General features: G+C 44.1%; 1 protein-coding gene and 1 non-coding gene across 2 annotated transcripts in view; both read left to right on the top strand.

The window, feature by feature from the left end:
• Positions 1 to 17711, top strand: part of LOC115941558 (cadherin-like protein 26) — a 24121-nt gene extending 6410 nt beyond the window's left edge. The window contains 7 exon segments of the mRNA XM_081832254.1: positions 2445 to 2501; positions 4005 to 4109; positions 5752 to 5913; positions 13114 to 13261; positions 15009 to 15175; positions 15373 to 15501; positions 17356 to 17711. Of these exon segments, the coding sequence (XP_081688380.1) occupies positions 2445 to 2501; positions 4005 to 4109; positions 5752 to 5913; positions 13114 to 13261; positions 15009 to 15175; positions 15373 to 15501; positions 17356 to 17538 (951 nt within the window). The 3' untranslated portion in view covers positions 17539 to 17711.
• On the top strand, positions 10479 to 10586 carry LOC115938818 (U6 spliceosomal RNA). The gene has a single exon (XR_004073838.1). It is a non-coding gene; the product is annotated as a U6 spliceosomal RNA (small nuclear RNA).
• Positions 17712 to 18252: the final 541 nt, after the last annotated feature.

Here is an 18252-nt window from a genome sequence, read left to right as displayed (position 1 = left end):
AAGCTGTCATCATCAAGACAGTATGGTACTGGGCCAAAAACAGACACATAGATCAGTGGAACAGAATAGAGAGCCCAGAAATGGACCCTCAACTCTATGGTCAACTAATCTTCGACAAAGCAGGAAAGAATGTCCAGTGGAAAAGAGACAGTCTCTTCAACAAATGGTATTGGGAAAATTGGACAGCCACATGCAGAAGAATGAAACTGGACCATTTCCTCACACCACACACAAAAATAGACTCAAAATGGATGAAAGACCTAAATGTGAGACAGGAATCCATCAAAATCCTTGAGGAGAACACAGGCAGCAACCTCTTCGACCTCAGCCGCAGCAACTTCTTCCTAGAAACATTGCCAAAGGCAAGGGAAGCAAGGGCAAAAATGAACTATTGGGACTTCATCAAGATAAAAAGCTTTTGCCCAGCAAAGGAAACAGTCAACAAAACCAAAAGACAACCAACAGAATGGTTAGTTCTATAAAGAACTTATCAAACTCTACAACCAAAGAACTAATCCAATCAAGAAATGGGCAGAAGACATGAACAGACATTTTTCCAAAGAAGACATCCAAATGGCCAACAGACACATGAAAAAGTGCTCAACCTCACTCATCATCAGGGAAATACAAATCAATACCTCAATGAGATACCACCTCACACCAGTCAGAATGGCTAGAATTAACAAGTCAGGAAATGACAGATGTTGGCGAGGATGCAGAGAAAGGGGAACCCTCCTACACTGTTGGTGGGAAAGCAAGCTGGTATAGCCAATCTGGAAAACAGTATGGAGGTTCCTCAAAAAGTTGAAAATAGAGCTACCCTATGACCCAGCAATTGCACTACTCTTTACCCCAAAGATACAAATGTAGTGATCCAAGGGGGCACATGCACCCCAATGTTTGTAGCAGCAATGTCCACAATAGCCACACCATGGTAGAGCCAAGATGTCCATCGACAGATGAATGGATAAAGAAGATGTGGAATATATACACAATGGAATATTATGCAGCCATCAAAAAAGGAAATCTTGCCATTTGCAACAATGTGGATGGAACTAGAGGGTATTATGCTAAGCGAAATAAGTCAATCAGAGAAAGACAATTATCATATGATCTCATTGATATAAGGAATTTGAGAAACAAGGCAGAGGATCATAGGGGAAGGGAGGAAAAAATGAAACAAGATGAAACCAGAGAGGGAGACAAACCGTAAGAGACTTTTAATCTCAGGAAACAAACTGTGGGTTGCTGGAGTGGAGGGGAGTGGGAGGGATGGGGGGGCTGGGTGACAGACATTGGGGAGGGTATGTACTATGATGAGCACTGTGAATTGTGTAAGACTGACGAATCACAGACCTGTACCCCCGAAACAAATAATACATTATATGTTAATTAAAAAAATTTTTAAAAAGGTTAAAAAAAAAGTGGCCTGTTCAGCTAGCGACTCCGAGGATCACCCACGTGCTTTCGTTGAGACTCTCTACTCCACTGTGCCACCTGGGGTTTCGCACATACTTCTCACCTAGTCGCGCAGAGTCCTACAAATGCGCATCCCAGTGACGCAGGGCAGGAACATCAGGGACCTTTACTGCTGCATCGCTCTGGTAGCATCAGGGACCCCAGCGGACCACACTTGGGAAGTTCCTGCTCCACAGAAATGTTCTCTATGCATATGGATGTTTATTACCATGGCATTTCTCTGTAAGTGATGGCAAACAACTGGAAGTAATCTAAATAACCATCCCCAGGAGAATGAACAAATGAATTGTCCTCTGTTCGTGTAGTGAAATGCTATATGGTAGTGAAACTGAGTGGACTAGAGCCGTAGGTGTCTACACACGCGCACACACACACACGCTCGTTCAGTGTTGGCTGTGACATACTCTGCACAATCTGTCTGTTCCAACAGCTTCACTGTACATGTGTGACTCTTTTCGGGGGCGGTGGCAGTTCGTTGAGATGTAAATTATAAATAAATAATTCTCGATGTAAATCATTATATAAATGAAAAGTACCAATAAAAGTGTTTTATTATTATAAGATAAAGTCTAAAAATAAGGAAAAAGTAAAAGAAGAAACAGGCAGAAAAGCCCACTTGAACCTCTCCACCAGTTACGTTTGGTGCTATTCTGCACATGACCCGTGATATAAAATCATCCCGAACCGACAGTTTGATCTCCCACTGTGCTACCTGCGGTCACAGCAGGTGTGCTATGGTTTGAATGTACACTAGTCTTGGTGGGACTCTGTGAGAATCCTTTTGGTTACTTCTCCTACAGTTGCAGAGGAAAAGCAATAAGCATGACCTGAGATGTCAAGAACCAGAAATTAAAGTTCTTTATTTTCTCTTTTCTCATTCTAGAAGATTTGTGTGTCTTTAGGCAGTTTCTACCTGAGTCTGATAAGTATATTCCCTACTAATTCATGTCATTTTTATTTTTAAGGTCAACAGCATCAACAGTTTCCAACAAGAAAAGGATGCTCTTACTGATCAAACAAAGGTGGGGTTTGGAAGTCACTGTCTTCATAAACAAAGTGAGATCACACTTGACTCAGAGATTTGATCGCAATTTCATCGAACATCTGCTCGATGTTCAGTTTGCAGAAAATAAATTAGTAACTAGATGTGGCCTTTTGGAATCTAAAGGGACTGCTAGAGAATTATAGAGGATGCTTTTTTTTTTTTTAGAAGATTTTATTTATTCATTTGAGAGAGAGAATGAGGGAGAGAGAGAGCACATGAGAGGGGGGAGGGTCAGAGGGAGAAGCAGACTCCCCGCCGAGCAGGGAGCCCGCCGCGGGACTCGATCCAGGGACTCCAGGATCATGACCTGAGCCAAAGGCAGTCGCCCAACCAACTGAGCCACCCAGGCGCCCTGAGGATGCTTTTATGTCTACTAGAATATGAACAGTCTGTGAACGTCAGAAATCAGCCACACAGCGCTAGCCCAGAGCTTTCTCCACACTGTTTTCTTCTTTATGGAGTTAAAATATATTGAACTTGACATCCTCCAGTGTGTGAACTTTGGACAGCCCAGGGAGGCAGTCACACTTTGTTATGAGCTCATGCCACCTTATGAATACTTCCTTCCCATGGTTCTTGTCATCAACTCATTTAAACACAGTTGACCTTTGAACAACATGGGCTTGAAGTGCATGGTCCACTTATATGCAGATTTCTTACAGGACAGTGCTGTGAATGTATTTTCTCTTATGATTTTCTTAATGACATTGTCTTTTCTCTAGCTGACTTTACACTAAGAATATGGCATATAATACACATAACATACAAAGTATGTGTTAACCGACTGTTCATGCTATCAATAAGGCTTCCAGTGAAAAATAGGCTGTTAGTAGTTAAGTTTTGGAGAAGTCAAAGGTTATACAGGGATTTTTGGCTACCCCAGGGGGCAGTGCCCCAACCTCGCATAGTTCAAGAGTCAACTATAATTTTTAAAAAGGCTTACATGTTTGTGGATAAAAATTAACGTGGCTAGAAAGCAGCTTTGCTTGGAATAAATAGATGGTTAAACTCTATCTCTGGTCTCTCGCCTGACAAATCTCTGAGCCTAATGTCTGGGTCTGAGTCTCTTCCTGTTAAAAGTGAGAGTAGTAGATGAAGAGGCATTAAAGACCTATCAGCACTGAATGGAGACATTCTCATGGACTATTTCAGAACGACAGAGGGAAATAGCAGGGAGTAACTTTCTCATTCACTCAGCAACCGTGTGCGTGTCTGTCAAAGCACAGATGTGAGCACACAGTAGGCAATGATCTCTAATGTTATGTCTGCATAGCCCCTAAAGACCTCAGGATCCGTGTAAAATCAGTGGGCGGCCCATGCCCCAAAGTCTAGAAACACCTCTATAGTTGTCAGGAGAACAGGCACTTTTAATATCTAAGCATTGGAGGCTGTTGTGAGGACAGGGGATATAATCAAGTGCCCGTCCGTGCCTGCTACATCGATGTCACCATCATCCTCGTGGTTGTCGCTATAATTTCAGGGAGACAGCCACCGGCCCCTATGGCGATCCAAGAGAAGACGGGTTATTACCACCCTGGAACTGGAGGAGGACGATCAAGGACCCTTTCCCAAACTTGCTGGGGAGGTGAGGAAGGCCCCCGCCACCCTCTCTGACTAGGCACGCCCCCTTTGGCAGGAGGACCGAGTCTTGAAGGGCTACGTGCTCGGGAGGCCAGGGAGTGCCGTGGGAGGAGGAATGCTGCCCTGGGTTCTAGAACCCACTCTACCTCTACCTGACTGGGGGGCTTCGGGCAAGTCACTTCATGTGAGCGTGTGCCAAGAACATCAGTCCCATGGGACAAGCCCTGCTTTATTTGGCCCATGCAAGCGTATTATTTAAAAATAAGGAGATGGTGGTTACCAGAGACTGGGAGGTGGGGGCAGAAGGGAGATTAAAAAAATAAATAAATAGGAAAAGCAAAGCTGGGCTGCCAGGGCTGGCAGGGAGGAGGTCATGAGGGCTTATTGTGTGAGGGGGACAGAGCGTCAGTTTGATAAGATGACACGAGGTCTGGTCACGGATGGTGGTGGTGGTCACCCAACAGTGTGAGTGTGCTTAGTCCCGCCTGAATGCACACTTCAAAATGAGGAAGGTAGTAAACTTTATGTTGTGTGTATTTTACCACAAGGAGATGGAAACGACAGGACGATTGTAGTAGAAATTCTGTACTTCTAGCGGCTTTCTGAAAGTTGGAAGATCTGCCCACAGGGAGCCTACGTTCCCACATGGCAACAACTGGATGGGGCTTGAGTTTCCCACAGTCCCCCCACTCCCTGTCGTCTCCCTCCCTCTGAGGTCGAAGCCGTCACGTGATCATGTTGGGATGCTGGAATTTTTGCACGTGGCCATGTCATTCTTTCCATGACACTCCTGACCCGATGGACCTGTGAATTACATGCTGAGTGACTAGATCCCTACAGCATTGACATCCAACGATTTCTGGACAAAGAAATTAAAATAATTTATATTTTTGCAGTGTTTATAAAAATAGTAGATGCCTGCTATAAAAAAAATACAGAAAGTTTTCAAGGCTCAGTGGTTGAAATGATCTACTCCTAAGAGTCTGGGGGACGCGGTGGGCTCATACCGCAGACGCAACACACCCTTGCTGCCTCCAGGAGTCCCATATCCTTGCTGTTTCCCCACCACGCGGTGCTGTCAACGACAGTACCTACATTATAGGGTTGTGTTAAAGATTAAATAGGCTAGGGCAAGTAAGGCATGGCTCATTCTAAGCCCTTTCTAAATGTTAGCCGCGCGAGGGTTCCTCCTCTCTCCCTGAAGGGATCACCTGTATTAACACATCGGTGTGTACTCTTTCAGATATTTCTCTATAGTCTGACCAAGGTGAGTCCATATTGACAACATGGGTTCGCACTACATCTATCGTCTGCAAGTTGCCTTTCTGGTTTCCCAGTGAGGCATGGCCCCCTTTGTGGGGCAAAGCCTGTAAGTCCTAAAGACTGGGGGCCCCTGCCCCATGAAGGGGGTACTGCACTAGGATTCTTTCCCTTGGGAAGGACATGTGCGTTCTTCCCACTTGTTCCCTGTGACAAACCTCATTCCCGCCTCTTTGCATGTCTGTTTCTTTTGGATAAACCCTCAGATGAGCGATTGCGAGGTGTGGTGCTTTAAAAATACCTTGAATCCTAGCCTGGATATTTGGCATGCCTTGTGGTTTATTCTCATTCTCTTCTCCCCCCCCCCATTGTTTTTTCCCTTGTAGCTGTTCAATGATGTGTCTCATAACATGTCATTAATATATTTAATCAGTGGACCTGGTGTGGATGAATATCCGGAGATTGGTTTGTTTTCTGTAGAAGATCACAGGAATGGATGAGTGTATGTTCACCGCCCTGTCGATCGAGAGACAACACCATCTTTTACGGTACCTAACATCTGATATATTCTCAGCTTGGATTTATTGTAAAGTTGTTGCGGGACTATTGTATTTGGCAAGCATTAGTTAAGCTGCCCACGTGCCATGCCGTGGGAGACTGCACATTACACGCTGTGGCAAGCTTTAAAAGCATGCATGAGCAGGGAGGCTAATTTTGTAACGTTCTTTTAAAGTTCTGGACTCTGTGATGATGTATGTGAGCCACTAGATCTTCCTTCTAATGACCGGATTCCCAGCACCATCTGGATATCCGAAAGCATTTGGGGATAGGGCTATAGGATGTTTATAAAATGGCCTAATTTGGTTTTGAGTCACAGTTGAAATGTGTGGACAGAAGCTACAAGCAGACCCCACAGTTGCCTAACACCTGATGAACAAGCAATTACGTACCGGTGTTGGTTTGTTCTTGTGACTCCCCATGTTCTTTAGGATCTCCTAACCCCAACACCATGGTCTACTCTGAATTTGAAATCCAGGTTCAAAACCAGGAAAGGAAGCGATAAAGTAAAATGCCTAAGCCATGGTGGTGTATTAGGCTACCAGCCTCACCTTATAGGGGATGCTCAGGATGCTATATAGCCTTTGTTGTTTTGACTCCTGCTGGGAACTGAGCTTGGTTCTCGGGCCTGCTTCGTGGTACATTAACTTCTTCAGGGTGGGAAAGAACACCTCAAAGAAGTAATTTATATACCTTTTCTCCAATGACCTCAAAATATTTATATACATAATAAAATGGATGCCCTTAACTCATTGATAGGCTCTGAATCTCTAGTTTTTAAGCAGGGAGAAATTCTCCCCAAATTCCAGAAGTCATGCAGAGATGACTCTGCAGGTCTTCACTATATTCACATAAACCCCTGCCTCATCTAGTGAATGTGCAATGTCTGTTAGACAGAAGGAACATAGAGCGATGTGAGGGGACCCTGGGCAGCCCTGCTAAATCTTGAGTGAGCAAACAGATCACCAAGGGATCTTGTAAAAATGCAGATTTGTTTCCGTAAGTCAGGGTGGAGCCCGAGACTCTGCATCTCCAGCCAGCTCCCAGGAGAGGGTGCTGCGCTGGCCCTTGGCTGCCACGTGCTGAGTGCGGAGGGTCCAGAGGGTCCGGGACAGATAGTAGTGGGGGTGACTCGTGCAAGGACGGAGCAAAACATTTCGTGCTTGTGGTCTTTGTTTTGTTGTTGTTTGGTTGCTGTTGTTTGCTTTTAACAACTTCACTGACATTTCAAGGGTTGGCTTTCACGAGGTTTAATATGGGACTTTTTGCTGGAAGCTGATAATGCCTAAGCAAAATCCATGAGAGTGTTTTCTGACACATGAGGCCCAAGTGGAAAAGCTTGGCATGTCACACAGAGGTCCCAGGGAACAGTTAGAGCAAGCGGGAAAAATGTGGGAACATGAGTGGCCTCCCCATGGGTCCTGCCCCGTCAGGATTTCCAAACCTTGTGTTTGGACCTGCTGGGTGAGCTCAAGCCCGAGACCTGATCCCCCCAACCGTTATCACAGCCGTCGTTTTACACCAAACTCTACAATCACTTGCTAGCTAGCCCGTCATTTGACTGTGAACTTCCACGAGGGAAGACAGGGTGGGGATTTGGAGGTGTGCCCCCACCCGTGGCTCGTCTCATGTCCCTGGTTTACTGTCTCCTTATTACTTCTCACCACCTGAACTGTATGCCTGAAATGTGTTTGGTTCTCTGTGGGTGGTCAATCTCCCCACTAGAACGCATTTCCCCCGAGTCAGGAATAGGGCTCTGCACGTTGTGGGTTTTCAGTCAATTATGTTCCATGAATGAATGAGCACAGCAGAATGTAGTCTCTGCTTCCAGGGTGTTGTGGGTTGAATTGTGCCTTCCAAAAAGATGGGTTCAAGTCCTACCCCTGGTACCTGTGAATATGACCTTATTGGGATATAGGGTCTTTGTAGATGTCATCAAATTAAGGTGAGGTCATACTGGATTAGGGTGACTGGCATCCTTATAAAGGGAGGGGGATTTGGACACAGAGGACAGAGGGGAGAAGGCTGGAGACAGAGACGGGTGTGATACATCTGTAGGCGGGGGACACCAGGATTGCTGGCAGCCCCCAGCAGCTGGGGGAGAGGCTCAGAGTCTCCAGAGGAAACCAAGCCTGTTCTAGTTTCCAGAAGCGTGAGAGAACACATTTTGTTGTAAGGCACCTGGTTGTTGCAGCAGATATAGGAAACTAGCAAGCAGGGGTTACCATACTTGCTAGGAAGACAAGAAACAGGCTGATGAGAAGGATTACCAGCTGTGAAAAGTGGGCTAAGCAGGAGTCACAGAAACACCACACAGGCCAGGCCTTCAGGCTCAGCCACCTGCTTCTGCAGAAGGATGCTTGCTACCGGGTTTTGGCCGCGCATAAAGCCAGGATGTATTAGAAACGAAGTCAGCCCGAGGGTTGGCCAAAAGGCATTCCCAGTAGCACTGCTGTGTTCTTGGGGAAGAGTGAAGGAGTCACGAGAATTAGCCAAAACATATAAAAACTTGTGTTTGGGAGGTGGGGGTGGGGTGGGGAGGGCTGACTTCTTGTTAATTCCGTAAGCCTGCAAAGAATGCAGTGTCACCAGCTGAGAATTGCTGGAAGATTTAAGACACAGCTGGAAAGGGGAAAAGTCTGACTTTTTCTGTGTAGGAGTCTCGTCTGTTTATATCAAAATATGCTCAATTTCATCGGATACAAATACACTCAGGAAAGTCATTCTTTTTTTTTTAAGATTTTATTTATTTATTTGACAGAGAGAGACACAGCGAGAGGGGGAACACAAGCAGGGGGAGTGGGAGAGGGAGAAGCAGGTTTCCCGCCGAGCAGGGAGCCCGATGCGGGGCTCGATCCCAGGACCCTGGGACCATGACCTGAGCTGAAGGCAGACGCTTAACGACTGAGCCACCCAGGCACCCAAGTCATTCTTTTATATTCCTCAAAATCATCACTTGTGGATCTTTATGCCAATGCACTCATCTTTGCCTACTTGAAACCTATGCATACAAGTGACTTTGTCTGTGTGTTTGGCATTTAAGGTACTCCCGTGTGCTTGTCTGTGACTAAGAGTACATATCCTGCATGTGCCATTTCAGTGGTCATATGCCCCTCCATCATGTCACCGCACTGTGGTGTGTCACCCAAGGATCTAAATCTTAAGGCTGTAACAAAAGGCTGAAAACCGTTTCCAAGTGCAGAAAATATCCATGACATTTATTTTCTCCATTGCAATTCTGAGTCCCCGAAATTCTTAGCATCTTGCCAAAGAATAAACAGCACTTACGCCTCTCAGGCATCTAACAGAACTGACGATCTCTGATGTAGCTTTTAGGATAATAAATGGAATATAAAATAATAAACAAAACAAACATGGGGTTCTTATTTTTAAGTGGAAGGATTACAGTTGGCGCTGTGTTGGGGCCAGAAGTCTGCGGGATTAGGGAGCAGAGATGCCCGCGCAGTCATAAATTATAGAAGAGCATGTGGAAATGGTGTGGGAGAAAGCCAATTTGCTTGAACAGAAATTTCAAAATGTATGTTGGACTCCCAGGAGCAGACCAGTGCAGTGAAGAGGAGACAGCTGAACCTGGAGAGCCTGGGGCCCAGGCCACCACTGGAGGACAGCTGGTGGGACCACCATGGTGGAAGCTGATGAGTGGATGCCAACAAGTCTGCAGGAAAGAGGCCCAGGGAGGTGGGTGCAGTGGAGATCTTGTGGGCTCTGGGGAAAGGAGAGATTTCTGCCTGAAGCTGGCAAGGTGCTAAGACCCCCGGCTGGTGAAGCTGCCTGCTGTGGGCTCTGGGTGGCTGTGGAGGGGAGTGATGGTGTAGTCAAGTCTACATCTACTTGGACTTGAATCTGGGCTGCACTGAGTGGACAGCCATGGAACCTCTCCGTGGTCCACAGTAGGGCACCAAGAATGCCTCCCTCTAAGGCTTCTGTGAGGCAGGAAGGAGGTGATCTATGTAGGAGCTCGGTCCTGGGCCTCACTGAAGCTGCTTCTCCTGGAGTAAACCCCGTGCTTGCTCAGTGTCCCCCCAGCAGGGCTCTGTACCTGCAAGCAGACAACCCTTGAGAAAGCATTGTTCCCAGAGCGGAGAGCTCCTCCGCGCGATGTCACCCTTCCCACTCCTTTTTCTGGGACTCCGAACTCCTTCTGTCTCAGCGCTGACTCCCCACAATCTCTTCAGCTTTCAACAAATAAAATCACTGTTTATCCTAGAGCAACAGAGATTCAGTGGCAATGTCATATTAGACTTATTTTAATATATATATTATATATAATATAGTATATATGTTGGGGTGCCAACAATATATAATATATATAACATATATTATATATATTGGGTGGCTCAGTTGGTTAAGCATCTGACTCTTGATTTCGGCTCAGGTCATGATCTCAAGGTCCTGGGATCGAGCCCCATGTCAGGTTCTGCACTCAGCTCTCGCTCTCCCTTTGCCTCTCCCACCTCTGGCTCTCTCTCTGTCAAAGAAATAGATAATTCTTTTTTTAAATATATATATATATATATATATATATATATATATGGTGCTCACTTTGGCAGCATGTAGACTAAAACTGGAACGATACAGAGAAGATTAGGATGTCCCCTTGCACAAGGATGGCAGGCAAATTTGTGAAGCATTCCATATTTAGAAAAACAAAAATAAATAATATATATGGTTGCCCACTTTTTATTTTATAAGTAGGGACTTTTTAAAATTAATAGACTTTATTCTAGAATTGTTTTAGGTTGACAGAAGAGGAGAGTGGAAAGTACAGGGTGTCTGCTCCCCCTCTTTCCCTCCCCCCCCAGTTTCCTCTCTTGTTAACGTCGCACATTTGTGCAGTACGTTTATGACAGTGGATGAGCCAATACGATACATTATTATTAACAAAGCCCATAGTTCACATTAGGGCTCGCTTTCGGTGCTACACATTCTATGGGTTTGGACAAATTGTATATGACATGTATCCACCCTTATAGTACCACATAGAGTATTTTCACTGCCCTAAAACTCCCCTGTGCTCCCCATTATCCAACCATCCCTCTTTCCTGAGCCCTCGGCAACTGTGATCCTTCTGCTATCTCCATACGTTTGCCTTTTCCAGGATGTCATATGGTTGGAATCATATGGTGTGTATACGGCCAGTTCAGATTGGTGTCTCTCACTTAGCAATGTGCACTGAAGATTCCCCCCATGTCTTTTTAGTGCTGAATAATATTCCACTGTCTGGATGGACCACAGTTTATCCGTTCACCTTGTGAAGGACATCTTGGTTGCTTCAATGTTTGATGATTATGAATAAATCCATTTTAGACAACTGTGTGCAGGTTTTTGTGTGGTCATAAGTTTTCAACTCTTTTGCATAAATACCAAGGAACATCATTGCTGATTTGCATGGTAAGAGGATGTTTAGTTTTGTAAGAAACCGCCAAAGGAATGAGGAATTATTTGCCATCTGTATATCTTTGGAGAAAGAGATATTTGTTCAAATCCTTTGCCTATTTTTTTTAAGATTTTATTTATTTATTTGAGAGAGAGAATGAGATAGAGAGAGAGAGCACGAGAGGGGGGAGGGTCAGAGAGAGAGGCAGACTCCCCGATGAGCAGGGAGCCCGACGCGGGACTCGATCCCGGGACTCCAGGATCATGACCTGAGCCAAAGGCAGTCGCTTAACCAACTGAGCCACCCAGGCGCCCCTTTTGCCTATTTTTAACATTTGAAAATCAATTTTAGCAAGGTCCCAGGAAATAAAGTTAATATATAAAAATCAATTGTATTTCTATACACTAGCAATGAATAATTGGAAATCAATGTTTTAAAAACAATATCATTTATAATATTACCAAAACAAATGAAGTGCTTAGGCATAAGTCTAAAATCTGTGCAGGATCTCTTTACTCGAAACTATAAAATACTAATGAAAGAAACCAAGGAAAACCTAACTGGATGAAAAGACAGACTGTATTTATGGACTGAAAGATTGAATATTAAAGGAATAATTCTTCCCAAATTTATCTATAAATTCTGCTCAAAACTAATCAAAAGACTTGCAGAACTTTTCATAGATCTCAACAAGCTGATCCCAAACTTTATACGGGAAGGCAAACTAGCTTTTGGTTTTGTTGACTGTGTTTCGCTATTTTGAACTTTATTGATATATGTGTTTATTATTTCCTTCTTTCTGAGTTTAATTTGCTCCCTTTTTATTTTATTTATTTATTTTTAAAGATTTTATTTATTTATTTGACAGAGAGAGAGAGCAGAAACACAAGCAGGGGGAGTGGGAGAGGGAGAAGCAGACTTCCTGCTGAGCAGGGAGCCCGATGCGGGGCTCAATCCGAGGACCCTGGGATCATGACCTGAGCCGAAGGCAGACGCCCAATGACTGAGCCACCCAGGTGCCCCTAATTTGCTCCTTTTTAAAGATTTATTTATTTATTTTAGAGAGAGAGACAGAGACAGAGAGGAGGGGCAAAGAGAGAGAATCGCAAGCAGACTCAAAGCTGAGCACAGAGCCCCACAAAGGGCTGGATCCCATGACCCTGAGATTGTGTCCTAAGCTGAAATCAAGAGTCTGATGCCTAACCAACTGAGCCACCCAGGCGGCCCGATTTGCTCCTTTTTTTAAAGTTCTTAAGGGACTAAAGCAAGAAGCCTAAAGTATTGCTTTGAGAGCTTTTGAGAGGAAAGACTTCCCGCTGCATGTTTGAGACGAGCGAACCCTCCTTCTTCAAGTACAGAAGTGACGTCCCCAACCACTGAAGAACCCACAACATGGCAGCAGCTGGGCTAGTTACTTTCAGTGTTCCCTTTCCCTGAAACGTTCAAGGGTCTGCCCTCTGCAGCGTCTCAGGAGTGTTGGTTAGCAGTCTGTATTTCTCATGACAGCACCGACAGCAGAAACTGAGGCTCCTGAGCAACCTGGCTATGTTTCACCCGGGTAGAGAAACTGAGATTAGAACCTGATCATAACGAATGTTCACTAAGTGCCTTGTCTGAGCCAGCACTGTGGTCAGTCCCTGGGGTCACGAGGTGAAGGACAGCGATGAGATCCCTGCCCTCAGAAACTTCCCAGCTGATGCAGGAGAGGATGCAAACCGTGCAATGACGTGAACATATATCGTGCCATCAAGTAAACGATCCTGCAACATTAACACAGTTCTCTGCTTCCTAGATTTATTTTGATGTTGTGGATCGCTTAACAAGAAAGGTCATGGATAATTCCTTGATTTTCAACATTAGGATCAGCGATGTGAACAATCACGCACCCCAGTTCCCCGAGAAGGAATTCAACACCAGTGTGAAGGAGCACTACCCTGCAGGTGCGTGCGGCGGGAGTGTGGGGGCTTCCTCTCCCCTCTGGTCCCCTCTGGTCCATCTGCTTCCATATTGTGGTGCCGGATCCTCGTTGTCTTTAGGGAGAAATTTTATTCTTCTCATCCCGAAGGTGGCAGGCTCTGGTTTTGAGCAGAATGCTTGGAGGTCTGTAAGTATCGTTTTGTATTGGCAATAAAATGAGGTGGAAATTGTGTCTGTTGCAAGAGCTGATATGTAAAGACCAATCTAAAGTAGGTCAGATGCACTGAGGGAGAAAGGCAGAGCTGAACGGTGCCTTCCTGAATATCTCTGTAAATTTCTCACCTGTAAAATGGCAACGAGATGACATCTAAAGTTCCTGAGCTATAGATTCTGTGAGTCTTTAAATCCAAACCACTCTCACTAGAATGTGCATCTATTTTAATAACAGAAAAACATTATTTATTTCACAAAGTAGTCTTCAGAAAATTTGGAAAATTCCAAGAAATTAAGACTGAACTAGAAAGCTTATTTTATACTTCCAATTAGAGATTAAGTACCATTAATGTTTTAGTTTATATTCTTTTTTTCTTTGAATTTTGTATGTGTGTGCATGTACACACGCTGTGTATTTATCTATGTGTATATATATTCCCTGATTTTATATATAATTACCAATGCATTTTTATCATAGTGCAAAATATATAGGGGTATATAATAAATATTTACAAATGTATGGGTGTGCTTTTTCATATGTGTATATTTATGAATTTTCTTTTCTAAAACAGCAAATTTACTGTTTGTAACCTAAAAGTGTTTTCCTACAGCATCCTACTGTGTAATATTTTATTTCATGGATGTGCTTTAAGGTTTCTTAACGAATCTCCTATTGTTAGACATTTGTGTGCCATGCCCACTTTTTGTTATCTTCACAAAATATGCTTCAGTGAACACATTTGAGCTAAATCTGTGTCCACTGAAGCATTATCTACTTGGCATAATTTACAAGAGTAGAATGGCTGGTTCTGACTGCACATACAATTTAAGTGTTCCGCTTTACTCACCTACTGGCAACATCTGGGGGGCCTGGCACGGGGTTCATCTTTGATTATTAAGTGCTTGCATATGTTGATAGGTTTCTTGTCCATTTCTGTGTACCAGATACTTGTTCCTTTCTTGGTCCATTTCTGTCCCTGTGCTTGTCATTTTTCTTCTTGATTTTAACCTTCTCATTCTGTATTAAGAATGTTTATGTCTGCCATATATATTTTAAATGTTTTCCTGGTTTATCATTTCTTTTTAAATTTTGTCTATATAGTTCTTCTTGGCACACCTTTAAAAATCTGTCTGATCTATCAATTCTCTCCTTTATGTCTTCTGCATTTGCAATCGTGATTAGAAAGTTCTTGTGACTATTTAGGGGTGCCTGGGTGGCTCATTCAGTTAAGTGTCTGCCTTTGGCTCAGGTCATGATCTCAGGGTTTTGGGATTGAGCCCTGTGTCCGCCTCCCTGCTAGGCGGGAAGCCTGCTTCTCCCTCTCCCCCTATATATACTCTTTCTCTCTCTCTCAAGTAAATAAATAAAATCTTAAAAAAAAAAAAAAGAAAGTTCTTGTGACTATTTAAATATTCCTTTTTAGTTTTTATAGTATGTCTATAATTTGATTTTATATTTAAATATTCAGTCCATTCTGGTGGATGCCTTAATGTCATTTAGCAAAGAATCATCTGCTGCTTTTGGTCAATAGTAACTGTTAAAACAATTCTTTCCAGGTCAACCCATTTTCCAGATGTTAACAGTTGATTTGGATGAAGAAAATACTCCAAATTCTCAAGTCCTTTATTTCCTTATTTCTCAAACACCGTCACTGAAAGAAAGTGGCTTCCAGATTGACCATATTAGTGGAGAAATACAACTCTCAGGATGCTTAGATTATGAGGTTATGTTGATTTTATTATTTTTAAAAAGTGAAATGTGTTCTCTATCTTGGAGCCCCAGACTTAGGATTTATGTTTGTAGTGGAAAACCCTCTGTGGCTGGACTTGCTATTGAAATTGCTATAATGCATTATTACTTTATTAATACTTCCCTTTGCTGTATTTGAAGGGCTTGACTGTTCTTTTCCTTCCCACATAGACTGCTCCGTGGTTTACACTACTAGTTGGAGCGAAGGATTTCGGAGAACCTCCCTTGACATCCACGGCCTCGGTTCATGTGAACGTGCATGAAGGCAACAACCACAGGCCCACGTTTACCCAGGAGAACGTAAGACACCTGGGCCTCCTCAGACGCCACGGCCTTGCATAAACGGCCCCAAATTCTAGGCTCAGTTTTGCTGAGGGAATTCTCCATAACGCCCAAGATACATGTCATTCTCCAAGATCACTTAAACTAGATGAAGACATCAACCAACCTGATATAGAATCATTTAATAATAGACTTGCGAGCTTACGTTTTTTTGCTGTTTTGTGCCAGAAACTGTGCTCAGAGCTTTCACGTGCATGATTTCATTTTGAATTGCTGGGACTCACGCATGATTTCTGTCTTACAGACGAGGAAGCCGAGGCACAGGGAAGATAGAGAATCCGTGCTCACTCTACATGGAGGTTTCTCAGTTGCACACAATTGACGGGGGATGGGAAATTCATTGTTGTAGGATCAGGGGAGGCAGGCCAGTGCACCGTAGGATGTTTAGCAGCATCCCTGACCTGCACCCACTACATACCACGGGCACCTCCCAGGGGTGACAGCCAAAAATGTCGGCAGACATTGCCCAATGTCCCCTGGGGGGCAGGTTTGCCCCCGGGTGAGAATCTAGACCTGAGCTTTTCCACAACATCTGGAGTTCTAGAATAGGGAAGATGAGCAGGTGGGCTCTGGCTGAGCCTTTCTCAGATCACCGGATTTATATACAGGGTTCCACATGGGAATTCAGATGCTACCAATCTGCATGCTTGAAGAAAGCACTGAAACCCACATTCCAGATCATTTGGAAATGCCACACCACTTGAGATACGCAAGATTGCTAAAAACACTCAGGATTTGTTTCCTATTTTATATTTTTTGCTCTCTCATATGCATTTTTTGAAAGAAAAATATGCATTTTACTTCTGTCTTTCTCCTGACCTCTCTCAGTGAGGCCTTTCCCGACGACCTAGTTCAATCCCCAACACAGCATCCACCCCCTCCTCCCTGTCCCTACCCAACACACACACACACACACACACACACACACACACACACACACTTAATCATCTGCTCCCTGGGGATGGAGTTTTGCCCATCCTGTTCACAGCACCTAAGACAGAATCTGGCACATTGGAGCCTTTGTTGAATATTAATAAATGCTACAATTATTTTCAAAAAGTATCGTTTGAAAAAAATTTTAAAAATTGTATAGACAAGGGGTGCATGGGTGGCTCAGTCGGTTGTGTCCGACTCGTAATCTCTGCTCATGTCTTGATCTCAGGGTTGTGAGTTCAGGCCCCACGTTGGGCTCCATGCTGGGCATGGAGCCTACTCAAAAAAAATCTTAAAAAAAATTATATAGAGAAAAGCTGAATTGTTTTCAAATGAAAACACCTCACCAAACAGTACAGAATAACTGAAACATATCGAACCTTGTTTTGAAATCCTTCTCTGGCTTAGTAAAAAGCTCTGCTCTCAAAACTAAGGAAAATAAACCCTATTTCCATGTACTCGTCAAAGAGAAATTATCTTGTCGCCAAAAGCACTGAGTAACAAGCTAAAGATCTATATGTGTTAGAAAAATGATTGTCTTAATCTAAGTTACCATAGGAGTTCTATTTTAGAAGAGTTAGGTTTTTTTAGCAGCATAAACTAGGATGTGCATTATTATTTTAAAGATTCTTAGAAAAATAGTGCACTGAGTTGGATTTAAGAGGACTTTTAAAGTTATTCGGCTGTAGACACGAGTCACAGGGAGAAGGAACAGATGCTTGTTGTGATGGGTCGGACAGAGCTTCAGATTGCTTGAGGTCAAGTTCAATAGCATATATCTATGTTCTTGTGCTAGGGACTTACATTTTCTGTCTTGCTTTCTTTTTCAGTTGTGTGTCTTTATCCCCATGGCGTGGACATGATGATTGCCTCTCCCAGTACAGGATTCAGATTTCTGAAGGCTGCACAAGCCAGAGCGTGTCACGTCTCCTGGTCCAAGATGGTGACTTGCCATTTACATCAGCTTGGAGAGTAAAATTTCACATACTGAATGGCAATGAAGAGGGACATCTGGACATTCTGACTGACCCCGAGACCAATGGAGGGATTTTTTTTTTTTAAAGATTTTATTTATTTATTTGAGAGAGAGAATGAGATAGAGAGAGCATGAGAGGGGGGAGGGTCAGAGGGAGAAGCAGACTCCCCGCTGAGCAGGGAGCCCGATGCGGGACTTGATCCCGGGACTCCAGGATCACGACCTGAGCCAAAGGCAGTCGCCCAACCAACTGAGCCACCCAGGCGCCCCCCAATGAAGGGATTTTAAATGTGATCAAGGTAAAGCCATCGGGGAAGGTGCACCTGCCAGGTGGCTGCAGTGTCGGGCCCCTCTCTGCAGGAGTCCTGATGGGAGATGGCAGCTAGCGTCGGGAGTGCCCGCCCGGCCACGCACGTGAGGCGTGGTGTGCTGTGCGTCCCAGGGGCGCCCAGTGAGGGGGGCAGGCTGTGTCACGAGTGCCGGCTGCTGCAGGCCCTTGGCCCTTTTGCCTTTGTGGAGCCTCCCCACCACAACAATATCAATACTGAAAATTACTTTTGACAAGGTGCCAAGTTCTTCAACATTTAGTTTTTTCTGTTTGAGACAAAATAGATTTATATAGGTCCTAAAATGTTTATTTTTTTTTTCTGATGTGATAAAATATTTCAGACATTTTCTCTGATCCTGAAAGTTCATTTTTTTCCTTCTGAGTTTAAAAGACACTAGAAGGTGTGCATGGGCCCCTGAAAGTCCTGTGGGCCCCTGGACTTCGCCTGCTGTGCCTAATGAGGAGCTGGCCC

This window comes from Leptonychotes weddellii, chromosome 10 (genome assembly GCF_054177405.1).
Source record: "Leptonychotes weddellii isolate Sample4059 chromosome 10, ASM5417740v2, whole genome shotgun sequence".
In the NCBI taxonomy this organism is placed as follows: domain Eukaryota; kingdom Metazoa; phylum Chordata; class Mammalia; order Carnivora; family Phocidae; genus Leptonychotes; species Leptonychotes weddellii.
Note: the sequence above shows the minus strand (reverse complement) of the source record. Positions and strands in the feature narration are given on the sequence as shown.